The 14,772-nt window shown below is 38.1% G+C and overlaps 2 protein-coding genes across 2 annotated transcripts in view; one reads left to right on the forward strand and one right to left on the reverse strand.

Moving 5' to 3' along the window:
• Positions 1-5,885, forward strand: pths (probable ATP-dependent RNA helicase DDX47). The gene is made up of 8 exons (XM_085194928.1): positions 1-239; positions 631-889; positions 1,348-1,514; positions 1,935-2,171; positions 2,668-2,891; positions 3,322-3,454; positions 3,652-3,780; positions 4,410-5,885. Exons 1-8 carry the CDS (start codon positions 105-107, stop codon positions 4,560-4,562), a joined length of 1,437 nt encoding a protein of 478 aa, XP_085051054.1. The 5' UTR covers positions 1-104; the 3' UTR covers positions 4,563-5,885.
• Positions 5,849-14,772, reverse strand: part of Not3 (CCR4-associated factor Not3) — a 25,984-nt gene continuing 17,060 nt past the window's right edge. Inside the window, exons 10-15 of the mRNA XM_085194927.1 lie at positions 11,237-11,379; positions 10,592-10,817; positions 10,126-10,239; positions 8,985-9,110; positions 8,493-8,702; positions 5,849-7,500 (exon numbers count right to left, since the gene is read on the reverse strand). Of these exons, the coding sequence (XP_085051053.1) occupies positions 7,402-7,500; positions 8,493-8,702; positions 8,985-9,110; positions 10,126-10,239; positions 10,592-10,817; positions 11,237-11,379 (918 nt within the window). The 3' untranslated portion in view covers positions 5,849-7,401. The remainder of the gene's footprint in view (positions 7,501-8,492; positions 8,703-8,984; positions 9,111-10,125; positions 10,240-10,591; positions 10,818-11,236; positions 11,380-14,772) is intronic.

Below are 14,772 nucleotides of genomic sequence, written 5' to 3' on the forward strand. Positions count from 1 at the left end.
GACAATTGTCATTTGAATTTTAAAGTCAACACAAATATGCACGTGCGTTCCTTTGTAAAATTTTTAAACAATTAATTATTAAAAACATACTTCAAAAACACACAATGACGGCAGATAGTGAAAAAAGTGATAATGACAGTGGAAGTGAAAATTCTGAAGAAGAACAAGAAGACAAAGCCGAAATCCATCAAGAGATCAAAACCGAGGATAATGAAGATATAGTTACTTTTAAAGATTTGGTAAGTAACTATAAAAATGTTTTTTTCCTAATAATTTATTTAAAATATTTCTAGTATATTAAGCACATTCAGTAAGATAATATTTTAGGTAGTGGGAAGCACCACATTTTGTATGTTTTGATTAATTTAAGGTTATCCTCTCCTTTTCTTTTTATTGGTATCTGAAGTAGCGTATCTCTTATTAAAAAAATACATTGAAACCTTATCAATAAATCATTATGATCACTCTTCGACCATCAAATTTAAAACTAATATCATCGCCCATCAAACGATCATTTATAATGACTGTCCATAGATCCTCTTTGTATTCAATGACACTTCCCTTTCAATAACATACTTTTATATGCTACTGTGTCATTTGAAAACTGTTTATTAACCAACATATCTACAGGGTATTGTCGACGTTCTCTGCGAAGCATGTGCTGATTTAAAATGGAAAAATCCATCAAAAATTCAAAAAGAGTCCATTCCAGTAGCCCTGCAAGGAAAAGACATAATTGGCTTGGCAGAGACTGGATCAGGAAAGACTGGAGCCTTTGCTTTACCTATTTTACAAGCTTTACTAGAAAGTCCTCAGAGATATTTTGCTCTCATATTGACACCAACAAGAGAATTGGCATTCCAAATTTCTGAACAATTTGAGGCACTAGGTATGTATTTTTTTATTAGTAATTTTGAATTTCATTTATTTAAGATATATTGTTATAAAAACTCTAAATAGATAAACCTTTTCAGTTCACATGAAGATAAATTAGTGATTGTATCAATTATTACTTTTAGTATGTAAAGTGTATGGTCTATGTATTGTCAGATTTTCATACAATTCAAATTTATTACTATGCAATCAGTTGAATCATCAAGTTGAATAACTACTTATAATTTTGTATAAATTCCTGTTATTTATTAAAAATATCCTATAAAGCACCTTTGTAAAAGAATTTAAAAATACAGTAAATTTATAACTGCAAATTCACATCGGCTTTATCCATTCTACTACCTAACTATTACAAACTTAATTTTTCTATTTTTTTATTAATCATTTATGATTAATGAGAGAATATAAAGACATCTAGATTTTAATATTAATATAATTATATTTTTATTGTAGGAGCAAGTATAGGTGTGAAATGTGCAGTAATTGTAGGCGGGATGGATATGGTCACACAAGCTCTGACTCTCTCTAAGAAACCACACATTATTATAGCAACACCGGGCAGACTGGTTGACCATTTGGAAAACACTAAAGGATTTAATTTGAAAGCTTTGAAGTTTTTGGTAAGTTATAAGAAAATATTTGTTATTAATTTTAAGGACAGTTAAAACTATTGTGGGGCACTATGAAAGCAACTGATTGCAAACATAATGATTGAGGGTACAATACAGTGTGGCTTTGTTTTCAGTTATATAACAAGCAATATTTTAAAATCTGGTAGCATGCAGAGAATGGAAAACAATATTTAGAAAATAAACAACATATTTTACATACTTATTAACATGCAATGCATAAATAAAATAAGAGAAATCATTTACAGATAAAATTAAAAATTATGAGATAACTTCATAATGCATTGCATGAATTAAAATAATCTAAGACAATGTGGTTAAACCTAACATTTTAACCAACTTCCAAAAAGGATGAGGTTCTATATTTTACACAAATTTTATTGAAAAATAATTTATGCATATACCCTACAGGTAATGGACGAAGCTGACAGAATATTAAACATGGATTTTGAAGTAGAGGTTGATAAAATCTTGCGTGTCATTCCCCGGGAGCGTAGAACTTATCTTTTCTCAGCAACTATGACTAAAAAAGTGCAGAAGTTGCAAAGAGCTTCCCTCCAGGACCCCGTGAAAGTTGAAGTGTCCACTAAATACCAGACTGTGGAGAAACTGCAACAATATTATATATTTATACCTGTTAAATATAAGGTTTGTTATTTTTTCATTTTCCATTTGTTTATACTTTTGTAAATATTTAATTTTTTTAAGTGTGAATAGTGAATTAAAAAAAATATTTATAGCACATGTATATTTATAATATCACCTAGTTTGGTTAGCAAAATTACACTTATAAAGTTATGTTACTTTTACAAATAATAAATTAAAATAAATAAAATAACTACTTTCCTACCAACACTTGAATTTATTATTTGTTTGTAATTACAAACTAGATAACAAAGCAACAGTAGTTAATTTAGGAAGCAATGCTTTTTAGTAAATAATAATGTAATGTCATCGCTGTTAAGAATATGTGAATATTCAAGACATTAAAGTATCACTACTTTAGGGAGTTTCTTGTTAAATGAAGGTTACATACTGTATAATTTTTGTTTCAGCTTCACACTATCTCCTTTACATAGCAGAGTGGGCAGAGACTGTTAAGACATTCCATTCCCCATTTGTAAAATATGTTATATATTTTCAGGATGTATACCTGGTGCACATCCTCAATGAGCTATCAGGCAACTCCTTCATAGTATTCGTATCGACGTGCGCCGGAGCCCTGCGCACCGCGCTGCTCCTGCGTGCCCTTGGGGTGTCAGCTGTGCCGCTACATGGACAGATGTCTCAACAGAAGAGATTAGCCGCTTTGAACAAGTTCAAGACCAAGAATAGATCTGTTCTCATTTGTACTGATGTCGCTTCTAGGTAAGTTTTAAGTACTTTTATTTAAGATTTGTTGTATTTAATAAAAATATAAATTAGCTACCTGCACACAGCAACATAGGCAGAGAGAACCAAGTGTTAAGACACTCCGTTCTCCACTTTCTGCCGAATTCTTCAGATATTGCGTGTTGTGTGGAGGAACTCAACGCCGTGCTTTGTCTTGACACGAGAGCGAAGAAATAGAAATATACATTTTAATAAACTGTGTATAACTGATGATATATATATAACTGTGTGTATGTTGTAATTGTTTACAGTCACTCACTTTACAGTCTCTTTTTTTATTTAATAATAATTAGATAAATTATTCATTTTATTAAAAAAAAAAAATATATCTTTAATGTTTAATATTATAAAATTTTCACATTATGTAATTCTCACGCTCCCATTAATCCCCACCATTCACCACCAGGGGTCTGGACATCCCGCACGTGGACGTGGTGGTGAACCTGGACATCCCGCTGCACAGCAAGGACTACGTGCACCGCGTGGGTCGCACCGCGCGGGCGGGACGATCGGGGAAGGCTATCACTTTTGTTACTCAGGTATGAAGCTCAGGTGAACCATTAGTTTCTCAAATCTCAAAAAACGTCGTTTTCATTATATTATACCGTTCATAGATTATTAAAACGGGATTTCAAAAAATATTGTTGAAATTGGACTTATTAACAGTACTTCATTGATCATTGTTTTAAAATATATAAGATAACCTGCATAACCTATATTTATCATACATTTTCAGTATGACGTGGAACTGTACCAACGTATAGAACAATTGATAGGTAAACAACTGCCCCTGTACAAGTCGGAGGAGAGCGAGGTCATGGTGCTGCAGGAGAGGGTTGCTGAGGCACAGAGACTTACTAAAATTGTAAGTAATTTTTTAAGACATGCACCAATGAATACCAATTGCATGTTAATATTTGTTCAATATTCTTTTAGCTTTTTATATCCCGCATATAGCAAAGACAAAGGGAAACTCACCCACCACTCACCATCGAATTCTCGAGGCGTTGCGTGTTCAGTGACGGATCTCAACGCCACGCTTTGATTTCTTATGAATTTCTCATTTTAACTTTCCCCACTCGGAGGAATGAATTAGTATTTTATACACGCAATGTCTCTAAAAATTCGGCGACAAATGGGGAACGGATTCTTTTATCACTAGTTTCCCTCTGCCTACACTGCTGTGTGCGGGATACAACCTGAAGCTGATTTTATATAAATAGTTTTTTTAATTTTGTTAATTTTACAAATATTTAAACTTTACTTTCTATTTTGTATTCACTCCATGTTCAATTTATAAGTGGATATTTTATTGGCCAAAGTAATGTACCTATTTATTTATATTCTTTATTGCACAAAATAAAAAAAAAATGTACAATAGGCGGGCTTAACGCTAAAAAGCACCCACGTGTTAACTCTATGTATTGGGAGCCCTGTTCGTTTCCCACTTTGAATAAGAAAATAACAATACTTATTGTCTTTAATGTTTATTAGGAAATGAAAGAGTTAGAAGATAAAAAAGGCAGTAAAGGCAAGAGACGTGGTGCTGACTCCGACGATGATACAGAGGAAGCAGCGGGAGTCCGGCGACGGCTCAAGGGAAAGCCTAAGCATGGGAAACATGGTGGGAAGAGGAGAAAACGATGAATGAAATGATTATATTTTTGATTTTAAAAATATTTTTTTATTTATATACTCTCTCTTTTAGATGTTCTTTTTTTGTCTGTAAGGATCAATTGCCAATTTATAATTTAGCCCCTCGATCCCGGCCCTAGTTCTATTCCACTCAATACATTCTCTCGAAAATTGAGTCCAAGGTTGTTGAAGTATGTTTAATTGTTTATTCAAATATACCATTTTGGACACTTTTGAATCGTCGAAAGAACAAATAAATAAAAGAGCTACCATTGGTTCGGAAGGCTGTTTGCTTATGTTCAGAGCATCATAACACTAAGATATTTATAATTGCTTTTAGGCAAAAAGCATAAAGCTGTTCTTTTCTTTATTGTTGTAAAAATATTACCATTGACTTAAGAAAAATTGTATAAACGTTTTATACTAAGTGAGGTACATGGAGAGTATAGACTAAGTGACGTAATAAGGTATTACGTGCGCTCATTTTAGTGGCATTGTGCTTTTTATATTTTGTTTAACCAGATCAGAATTTTAATGTTTAAATATTCTCATATTTTATTTACCTACAATGGGAGTCGAACCCACAGCCTGAAATATATCACCAAATCACAGTCACGGTCAGTCAGACCATAAATATCATTAATCTTTTATTATATACTTACGTTTATAGTCGTTTTTTAATATCCAATAATTTGTTCTTTCGTCATAATTAATATATTTATTTTAAGCGTTGAGTACTCTCAAGTATTACTATACTTGTGTATTGTATATACTTACTTAAACTCCTTTAATGACCATTCAAATGTTAATCTTGTGACTTGGAAAGAGCAAAACGACGACAGCTAAAAACATTTTTCTTCAAAGACTCGCATAGCATAAAAAATAATTCATCTTAAAACAGATAGAGGACCTCTATTTGGTTTTTGATCACTTGTATATAATATTATAGGGATTTGAACCCGTGAACATTACTGTGTCATTGTAGACTACCATATCAAATAGAATGTATATTTTCTGTGACAGGTAAATTAATATGTCTGATAGCAGCTGTATTTAATTTGTTTGTATCAATTTTATTATTTACAAAATTAAAAATAATCTTATAAAAATATAATATTTAAATTTATATATATTATTAAAATAGTAACACTTTATTTAATTAAAAATGGGATAGGAAAGGTAATTTTAATTATGGTTATATACTATCGCTTATTTTTTAAATTAGTTAATAATAAAAATATATATATAATTTAAAAATATCACATGGTAATAAGATTTTTGTAAGTAAACAAAAAATATATCAATGCTTTCTTACAATTTATTCTACAAAGTAAACAGTCGTTTTCTTTTATTTAGAAAGAAAAAAATAAATAAGAAAAAAATGCGACAACGCACTCCCTCAACACGAGGCGCCAAGAGGAAATCACAACATGGTTTCAAATTTTTTAATCGTTATTTATTATTTCTATACAAATAGAACTGTACAGATAATTTTTTAAATTATTATTTACCACATATCATCTGCTCTCACGACTTTTTACAAAAAAATGGAAACTAACAACTCCACACGCACAGAATAAACGAGATCGCGCGCCGCTGCGCCCTCGACCCCCGGACTCCGACCCGACCCCGACACGGACCCGGACCCGACCCGCGACCCCCGACCCCCGCCGACCCGACCCGGACTCCTACGTACACTTCCCCACTCGCGCCGGACTTTATAAACAAACAAGCAGTCCTATTTAATTTTCCGATATACATTATACAAATAAACACAGTGGCAGTGATTATATACACGCTCGAATAAGTTTTCTTTTCTTCTCAATATAAAATTTTTGTTCAATTTAAATGCATTAAATACAGATTCATTACAATATAAGAATAATATTAAATAATGGTTGTGTATAATTTTGTCGCGCGAGGGGAAAAAAGTATACAGATCTTTGCTACCGGATCCTAGTCAACTTGTATATTAGGCACTTGGACATACCCGCTCCCGGCAACGCGAGGCCGAACGGGCCCTCGCGAGGCCCAATGACGCCTTAGGCCTCGCGACTCGCCAATGGGGTATTTGACCGCACCGTTACATTATCACACAAAGATACATACAATATTATATATATATATAAAAAAGTAACATTACATTAAAATTGAATTTTAAGACTTTGTCTTGTTCTAATTTCCTACTATTGCAACTGAACACGTTCATCGCTTATCGCTCATCGATTCATTGCCACTATCTACACACATTCGGTCTCAGCTGCTCTGACACACAACTGTTTACATATATATAATATAACATATAATACAATCTAAATATATCTAAACATAAGTAACGTGGTGTCGAATACCCGATTGTTCAGTGGAGCGTCGGCCCGAAGCGGTCTCGGATTCACATCCCGGCGGGGGGGCCCGTCGCAGTTGACACACTATGACTAGCATAAAAAAAAAAACAATTTATTGGACTCTTATTAGCTACTTAAATATTGCTGAAGGATGATTTTACGATTTAGTTATTCTTATCATTACATTCGATGTCGACACGACAGTTCTCTAGTCGAGTGTAACTGCGGGTTGGGGGGTTACCAAATGAGATTCCATATAAAAAACACACGATGGGGGTCGTTCACACAAGTCCACAAGTCCAATAATAATAAGTAAACGATCATCCGAGTACGCTACGGGTTCCTATATAGATATCACAATTTCACCTATACTTATTGCATCACATGGTGTTTGGGGCGTCCATTTGTCATCACAGAGACTGATGGACGGGGGTCGCGGGGTTGGGAGATGGGGGTCTAGGAAGCGAGGATCGGGGTCGTGGCACCGGGGAGTGGGGCGTCGGCGCTCAGTTGAGGTCCCTGTCCTCTAAGTACTTGTACTCGAACGTGAAGCCCTCTTTCTTCCGCTGGCCCCATTTCTCGTAGTCAAAGTATATGTATGTGCCCTGGTTACAACAGATATACCTTATATATTAATATGTAAGTATTTGTATTATTATTAATTACAAGCGGCCTGCCCGAGGATTTATGTTGTACTAAAGTATTAGAATGTTTAAAAGTCCTCCTGACGAATTGCTTAATTCAACAGTATGTTTTATGCGTTATCAAGATACTTTAGTACCTACCATTTGTTAACAATAGATAACGTTACATATGTCTATTTCTACTATCTCAAATATGAACTTCTTAAAAACTTAAACACTTATATCTTTTGATAGAGTGAAGCGATTACAATGAAATAAAAACTAAAACCTCTGAGTTATTTATAATTTTTATGTAAAATGTTGCTTAAATTAATTGTGTACTTTTTACGTGATACGTGTTCACATAAACAGACAAACAGACAAAAATGCTAGAAATGGATTCTGTTATCCTTTAACACCCTGGTTAATTTTTTAAAAAATATTTTCAATGTATAGACACGACTTTTCTACAGATATGTATTTATTATAAGTATAGATTAGGCCATCGTGGCGCAGTAGGACAGCATCCGACTATGAACGCGACGGTTGTGGGTTAGAATCCTAATCGGGGGATTAATAGGTTATTCATGTCATTCCTCGGTCTTGAGACAAGGCAAAGCGCGAGTAATTGGGCGGAATTCGAACCTACGCATCTGAAAAATCATATAAGTACTCTGACCCCTATAAATTTGTTCAAAAATGTTTAATGCATTTACTAAGTAGAAAACATAGACGTAAAATATAAATATTATTATTATTATTATTTTTATATATATATTTAGCATTAAAATAATCTCACACTCTATTATACATGTTGCAAAGTGCAGATCTTTAATTATTTACTACATTTTTTTTAGCTTCACACTATATTAGGCATATAGCAGGATAGGCTGAGACTATGTGGTGGTATTCCGTTACTCGCGCGCCGCACAATTTAATGAATTTTCACTATACAAAATACGTTAAAAGTTTACCTGTTCATATTCCTCATTGATGACCTTCGGCTCTTCGTGCCGTTGGAACCACATCATGTACTTGGTGTGGAATCTCCAACTTTGCTTCTTGAGCGCCTTCGCCGCGAGGTACTGGGCCTTCGTGCCCTCCATGTAGTAGAATACGAAGAACAGGGTCTCTGTAGACAGCCGCTGGAAGAACTCCACTGAATCCGAGTGGGGTAACAGCACCTGGAATTGAATGTTGGTTTTAAATGCCGCAGAGGCTTAGCGTGTTACTGTAAACGGGACAGTTGTGGGTTCGAATTTTACTTTCGTTTATTCTTTAGCTGGTAACAAGACAAAACGCATTGAGTTCCGTTACTCAACACGCAATGTATCCAAAATTAGGTGGAAGGTGAGAATCAGAGTGTATTAACACTAGATTCTCTTTGGTAAACTTAGTCGGTGAGCAAGAGGCGCAGGTTCAAACCTCGCTACAATCAAATTTCTATATAACATCTAAATAACAACCTGGTTATAATACACGGGCGTCTGGCATATGTTCCGGGGCAGGTAGACGCGCGTGCGCTCCGAGTCGGAGGGGTGCGGCATATGGTAGAACGCCGCCTCCATCATCTGGAACTGCACTTGGTGCTCCTGGAATTTAGGGGAAACGATGTTATTATTAATTTTGGAATTTACAGATTTAATTCATATATTAATATTAACATATTAATGTCGGAAACTACTGGTTCGAATTGAAAAATCTTTTACTTTGGAAACTTTTGATGAGGAAGGCTATATGCTATATTACTGTTGATGCAAGTCAATGCAGTTATGAGTTCAATTTCCACCAGAATGAATTATTTATATTAATAATATATTAATATTTAACATTTCAATTTTTTCGCTCTGGTGTCGAGACAAAGCGCGGCATCAGCAGCTTCCTCCGCCTACCCTGTTACATGCGGGATACAGCGTAAAACTGACTGAAAAGTATATGCAAATATGTATTTACTATATAAAGTTAATTAGGAAAATATGCTGAAGCCATCGTGACAAATGTAAACGCGACAGTTGGTGGTTTCGATTATATTATTTAAATTTCTACGCTTCTAATTTATAAGCACAAAATTAATAAATTAATAATATTAGAAGAATTATTACATAAACAGATAAGAATAAGAGGCCATGGCGCAGGGGCACAAGGGCGTTACTGTAACTCGCCGGTTGGGGGTTTGATACCCACTCGAGGGAATAAATTATTATTTCTCAAAATTCAATATAAACCAAGTCAAAAAAAAACAGGCGTTGAGTTCTGCCACTCAACACGCAATTCCTTAAAAGATTCAGCGGAAAATGGGGACAGGAGTGTCTTAACACACATAACTCGTTCCTTCTGCCTACTCTGCTCTATGCGGAATATATCAATCAATATTTTATATATCAAGCAAATACATAAGTTCTTAACATTCGACAAGTTGGAATGCCCTGATGAAGGCTGTAGATGGTTGGCAACTTTTGATATTGGGATTTTCCATACTGTTAATTATTTTCTTCCTGAATATACAATGTGCAAATGTTCAACTTTAAGGCGGTCACGTCTCGTCCGCCGTACTGTATACAGGCATGGCCCATAAGTAATTTTCATTAAAAATATAAAAATACAAACATTATTCAACGGCAGAGGTCCCAACGGCGCCACGCCCAGTAACGGCGGTATGTGCGCTTGTGACAGCGCTGTGGCTCGCCTGGCGTTCGTCCCCGCTCCCGTCACCGTAACTGTCTGGAAAATTAATTAATTATATTCATTTTAAATTAAATCGAATTACTAACTATTTTTACATATAAAATATTTATTTTTCACATATTCTATCCCCCGCACACAGCAACGCTGCGCTTTTGCCTTTACAGAGCGAAGAAGTGAAAATATAAATTTAAACAAATATTTCATTTCCTCGAGTGACGACATCGACATTCAATTGTGTTTAGAGACATATATTTGTACCTCTGCGCCACGACTGGCCTCAAGTACATTATCAATTTATCATTATCAAAGTACATTACATACATTGTTTTCTAAAAAATAAAAACCATTGCATACCATTTTTCCACTTGCCCCATAAACCATTTTTTACCTGTGCATGATGATGATCAAGCCCCGCTCGCTGCACCGCTTCTTGCGCCATACTTTTTAATGACGCTGCCATCGCCGGTGCCTGCGCCTGGGCCTGTGCTTGTGCCTGCGCCTGAGCCTGGGCTTGTGCTTGGGCTTGTGCCTGTGCCTGCGCTTGAACTGCCAGTGCTGTAGGCGCTGTTAGGGTAAGTGACGCAGGCGTACTTGGTGTTTCGCTTACTCGCCCGCTATAAGTGAATATTGTTATTAAGTTGAAAACACATATGTATACGAGTATATTATGTATTATATTAGATATTCGATAAAATTGATATTTAAATTCAAATATATCTATCATCCACTTAAGAGTAACAAGTAAAGAATCAGAATCATATTTTAGTGAAATCATAACTAAAAATTTGAGGCAGGAGAACACACGTGTGGCTGTAAACAAGACAGATTGTGGGTTCGATTCCCACACGAGAAAATGAAATACTTAACATTTTCATTTCCTCTCTCGAAGCGCGTTGAGTTCCACCACTCAACACGCTATACCTCCAGAATTCGGCGGAAAGTGGGGAACGGGATGTCAGTAGCTTTTGTGAGAAAGTGGAACAAACATCCATCTTCACAAAGTTTCACATTTCTAATTTTAGTATAGAATTACTTGTTGACGTGCTGTGGCGTGTGCGCGTTGAGCGTAGGCCCGTTGACAGTGAGGGGCGAGGCCGCGGCGGAAGGAGGCGCGGGCGCGGGCGCAGGCTGCGGCGCGCTCGGCGCCATCGTCGTCGACGAACTTGATTTTGTTATCTGTGGCAAAAATATATAACAAATTAATAAAAAGTAATATAACAAACAAACAAACACTTTATTTCACATCAGGGCAAAATTATACAATTGACCTGTGTCAATTGTATCAGTTAAGTTAATTTATTCATGTACTTTTAATGCATCATTAAATTTGCAACTTGTATAAACTTTTTTTTTTTTTTCGAGCATGTGGATAATGCTGTTAGCCCTATTGGCTTTTATAGCGACACCGGTTGGGTAGGGAAGAGGGTACTCTGTCCCTGAAGAAATGCAAGCACTAAGTGGCTGCCTGTGAGGAAGTCGACGACTGTAAGGGCGCCCCCTGCGGGACTCGAACCTCGGCTTGCGGCCGTCGAGCGGACTGGGATTTCACCTATGCTAAGCAAACCAGCCGCGACATGAAGTCGCGACTGGGGACAAATTAGACTACTCTAAGGGAGCTAACGGTCCCTAACCGCTGGGCCCGACCGCGCCGAGACGCGACCGAGCCGTTGAATAAGCTGGACTTGTTGGACGGTGTTTGTGTCGTGTGGGAGTAGTGTGCTTCCTACCTACATACGGGGCATTCGCTATAGTAATGGCGTCATCGGAGTCTAAAAGGACGCTGCGCGGGCGTCTACGTCTAGGGAGTGCGTTAGGGATGTAATCACACGCATTACCGATGAGGGGATTAGCGTGCGAGCCTGCGCGCTCAAAGTAGCGCTTCGCTAAGCGTTTGCAGTGCTCGTGAATCGATTCCAGTTCAAAGTCTCTATGTAGGTCGACGTTACGCACGAACCAGGGACAACCTGATGCGATACGTAAGAATTTATTTTGTACCTTTTGCATGGGATCTAGCTTAGTGTGCGCGAACGCTACACAAGCATAAGAGAGGACGGGTCTTATACAAGTTTTGTATAGTGTCAACTTATTTCTAAGTGACATTTTACTACGCTTGTTTATGAGATAGTATAATCTATGAAGAATGAATTTAGCTTTGTTGCAAGCTTTCGTGACGTGGGGTTTGAAGGAGAGTTTAGAGTCTAATGTGACACCTAGATATTTGACCTCTTTTTCCCAGGGAATGGCTTTATCTAATAGATAGATGGTAGAGATTTGCTCTGAACGAGCGCGAGGGAAGAGTATCGCTTTACTCTTCTCTGGATTAACCTCGATTCTCTATTGGCGGAACCACACACCAAGTACGCGGGCCGCTTTCTGAAGTCGATCGGCTATTATGCGTGTGTTACGCGAAGAAGTGTATAGGGCGGTATCATCGGCGTACATAGCCAAGTGTACATCCCTGGTACGAGGTATGTCTCTTGTGTACAGCGCGTATAACATAGGAAAGAGGGTTGAACCCTGGGGGACGCCTGCGTGGAGGAGGCGGGGGAGGAGAGAGTTCCTTCTACTTTATAGCGGAAGTATCTATTTGACAGAAAATCCTGTAGGATGCGCACGAGACAGTCTGGCAAGCCAGAGTGCCGCAGCTTTTAAATCAAGCCGTTATGCCAGACCTTGTCAAAGGCTTTCGCTACGTCGAGAAAAATGGCGGCAGTATGTCTGCGGTAGGAAATTTTTACTTTATATTGAGCTATGTGCTCTACCACGCATTGGACTTGGTGGATGACGGAATGTTTCTTTCTGAAACCGAATTGCTCTTTGATAAGCAGAGATTTGGCCTCTACCACCTCGGAGAGTCTAATGAGAATGATTCTCTCATAAATTTTTCTTAAGCAGCTGAGAAGGCTGATAGGTCTATAGCTAGAGGGCATATTCCGCGGCTTGTTAGGTTTCGGAATACCTATGACAATGGCTTCCTTCCACTCGTCGGGGAAGGTGCACGACATGAGAAGGGAATTAAAAATAATGACCAATAGAGATAAGAACTGAGCCGGAAGGGACTTAAGTATTCTATTAGACAACTTATCGGGCCCCGGGGCCTTCCTATCTTTGAGATTTTTGATGATGTCTTTGACCTCGTTTTCCGAGGTGGGGCGGAGCGGTTCCCCTTGCGGGGGCGTCAGCGCCCATTCTGCGACCGCGGAATCCTCGCGCGCAATGTGGCTCGGGTCGCAGGGCTGACTACTCGGAGTACATTGAGCCTCTAAACTGTCAGCGAGACATTCCGCTTTTTCGGTGTCATCGGCGGCAATTGATAAATCTGACCTAATGAGAGGAGGCATAGTCGAGAGACAATCGACTCTACAAACACGCGACAGCGCCCAGAATGCCTGGCGCGATGGAGCGAGCCCCTCGAGCTTTTTATCCCACGACTCCCCGCGCAAAAGTTCGAACTCGAATCGAACTCTCCTCTTTAATCTATTTATTAAATTCTCTACGATTATCGTCAGTCGGGTATGCGTCATGTCGTCTCATTGCTTTGTTTCTGCGTCTAATCAATCGTCGGAGCTTTTCTGAGATTTCAAACCTACCTTTGGGTAGGTTTGGTACCTCTTTCGAGCAGCTCTGGATTGTGTTTTGAATATATTCGGTAAATTTATTCGCCGCGTCTATTGCTAACTCCGCGGAGGCGGCGATGCCAGGTATTAATTCCTTTAAAGGGGATTCATTCGAACGGAGGAGCTTTCCAAATTTCCTCCAGTCGATTACTGTTTTAGTGGGTGGGCCTGAGGGGCGCACCTCGCCTAATTTGACAATGACAGGACGGTGGTCCGAATCGAGGTCGGGAATTGTTTCTATTGAATGTTGACATAAGCCTACATTCGATAGAATCGCTATGTCGAGAACCTCGCCTGTGCCGCGGGCACTAAGGCGGGTGGGTGAAGGCGGGCCCATAACGAAAGCGTTATATTTACTAGTGAATTCGAGGAGTCTCCTACCGTCGGTATGAGTCATCGACGAATTCCAATTTTTATGTTTACAATTGAGATCCCCGATCGGAAGGACCGAGTCACCCATACTAAGTAGCGATAAAATGTCGCTTTCTACTAGTTGCCTATTTCCCGAACGATAAACGGAGGCAATAATCAATGGCTAATGGCCTGTGAGGAATACCTGGCACACCGACGCCTCGGCGGCTTCAAGAGACGGAGGGTCGAGCGGTATACAGTGTAAATTCTTTTTGTAATAAATCATAGTGCCGCCGCCTTTGGCGGCCCTATCATTCGTTACAAACCTGTAGTTCGCAATGCTGGGACTGCGAACCCCGGGCTTAAGAAAAGACTCCTGTATACAAAAGATATTTAATTGGTGAGTGTGAGCGAAGGCACTCATTGACTCACGACGGTTGACGTTTGACACCATTAGCGTTAAAAGTTAAAGCTATAGACAGGGCTCTTGGCTTAATACGCGCGAGTTGCGAGTCAGCGGGTAATGGAGTGAATCTATTGATGACCGCCATTGGAAAAATTATTTAGATATGGAGCCCGCGATGGCTTCCAGGAGATCGAT

This window comes from Heliconius melpomene, chromosome 12, assembly GCF_056956725.1.
Source record: "Heliconius melpomene rosina isolate 202511_hmr_F chromosome 12, ASM5695672v1, whole genome shotgun sequence".
NCBI classification, from domain to species: domain Eukaryota; kingdom Metazoa; phylum Arthropoda; class Insecta; order Lepidoptera; family Nymphalidae; genus Heliconius; species Heliconius melpomene.

Coding starts and splice junctions, on each gene's coding strand:
- pths (XM_085194928.1), top strand. CDS start 105: ATGACGGCAGATAGTGAAAAAAGTGATAATGACAGTGGAAGTGAAAAT. Junction 2,892..3,321: donor TGTACTGATGTCGCTTCTAG/GTAAGTTTTAAG, acceptor ATTCACCACCAG/GGGTCTGGACATCCCGCACG. Junction 3,455..3,651: donor CTATCACTTTTGTTACTCAG/GTATGAAGCTCA, acceptor ATACATTTTCAG/TATGACGTGGAACTGTACCA.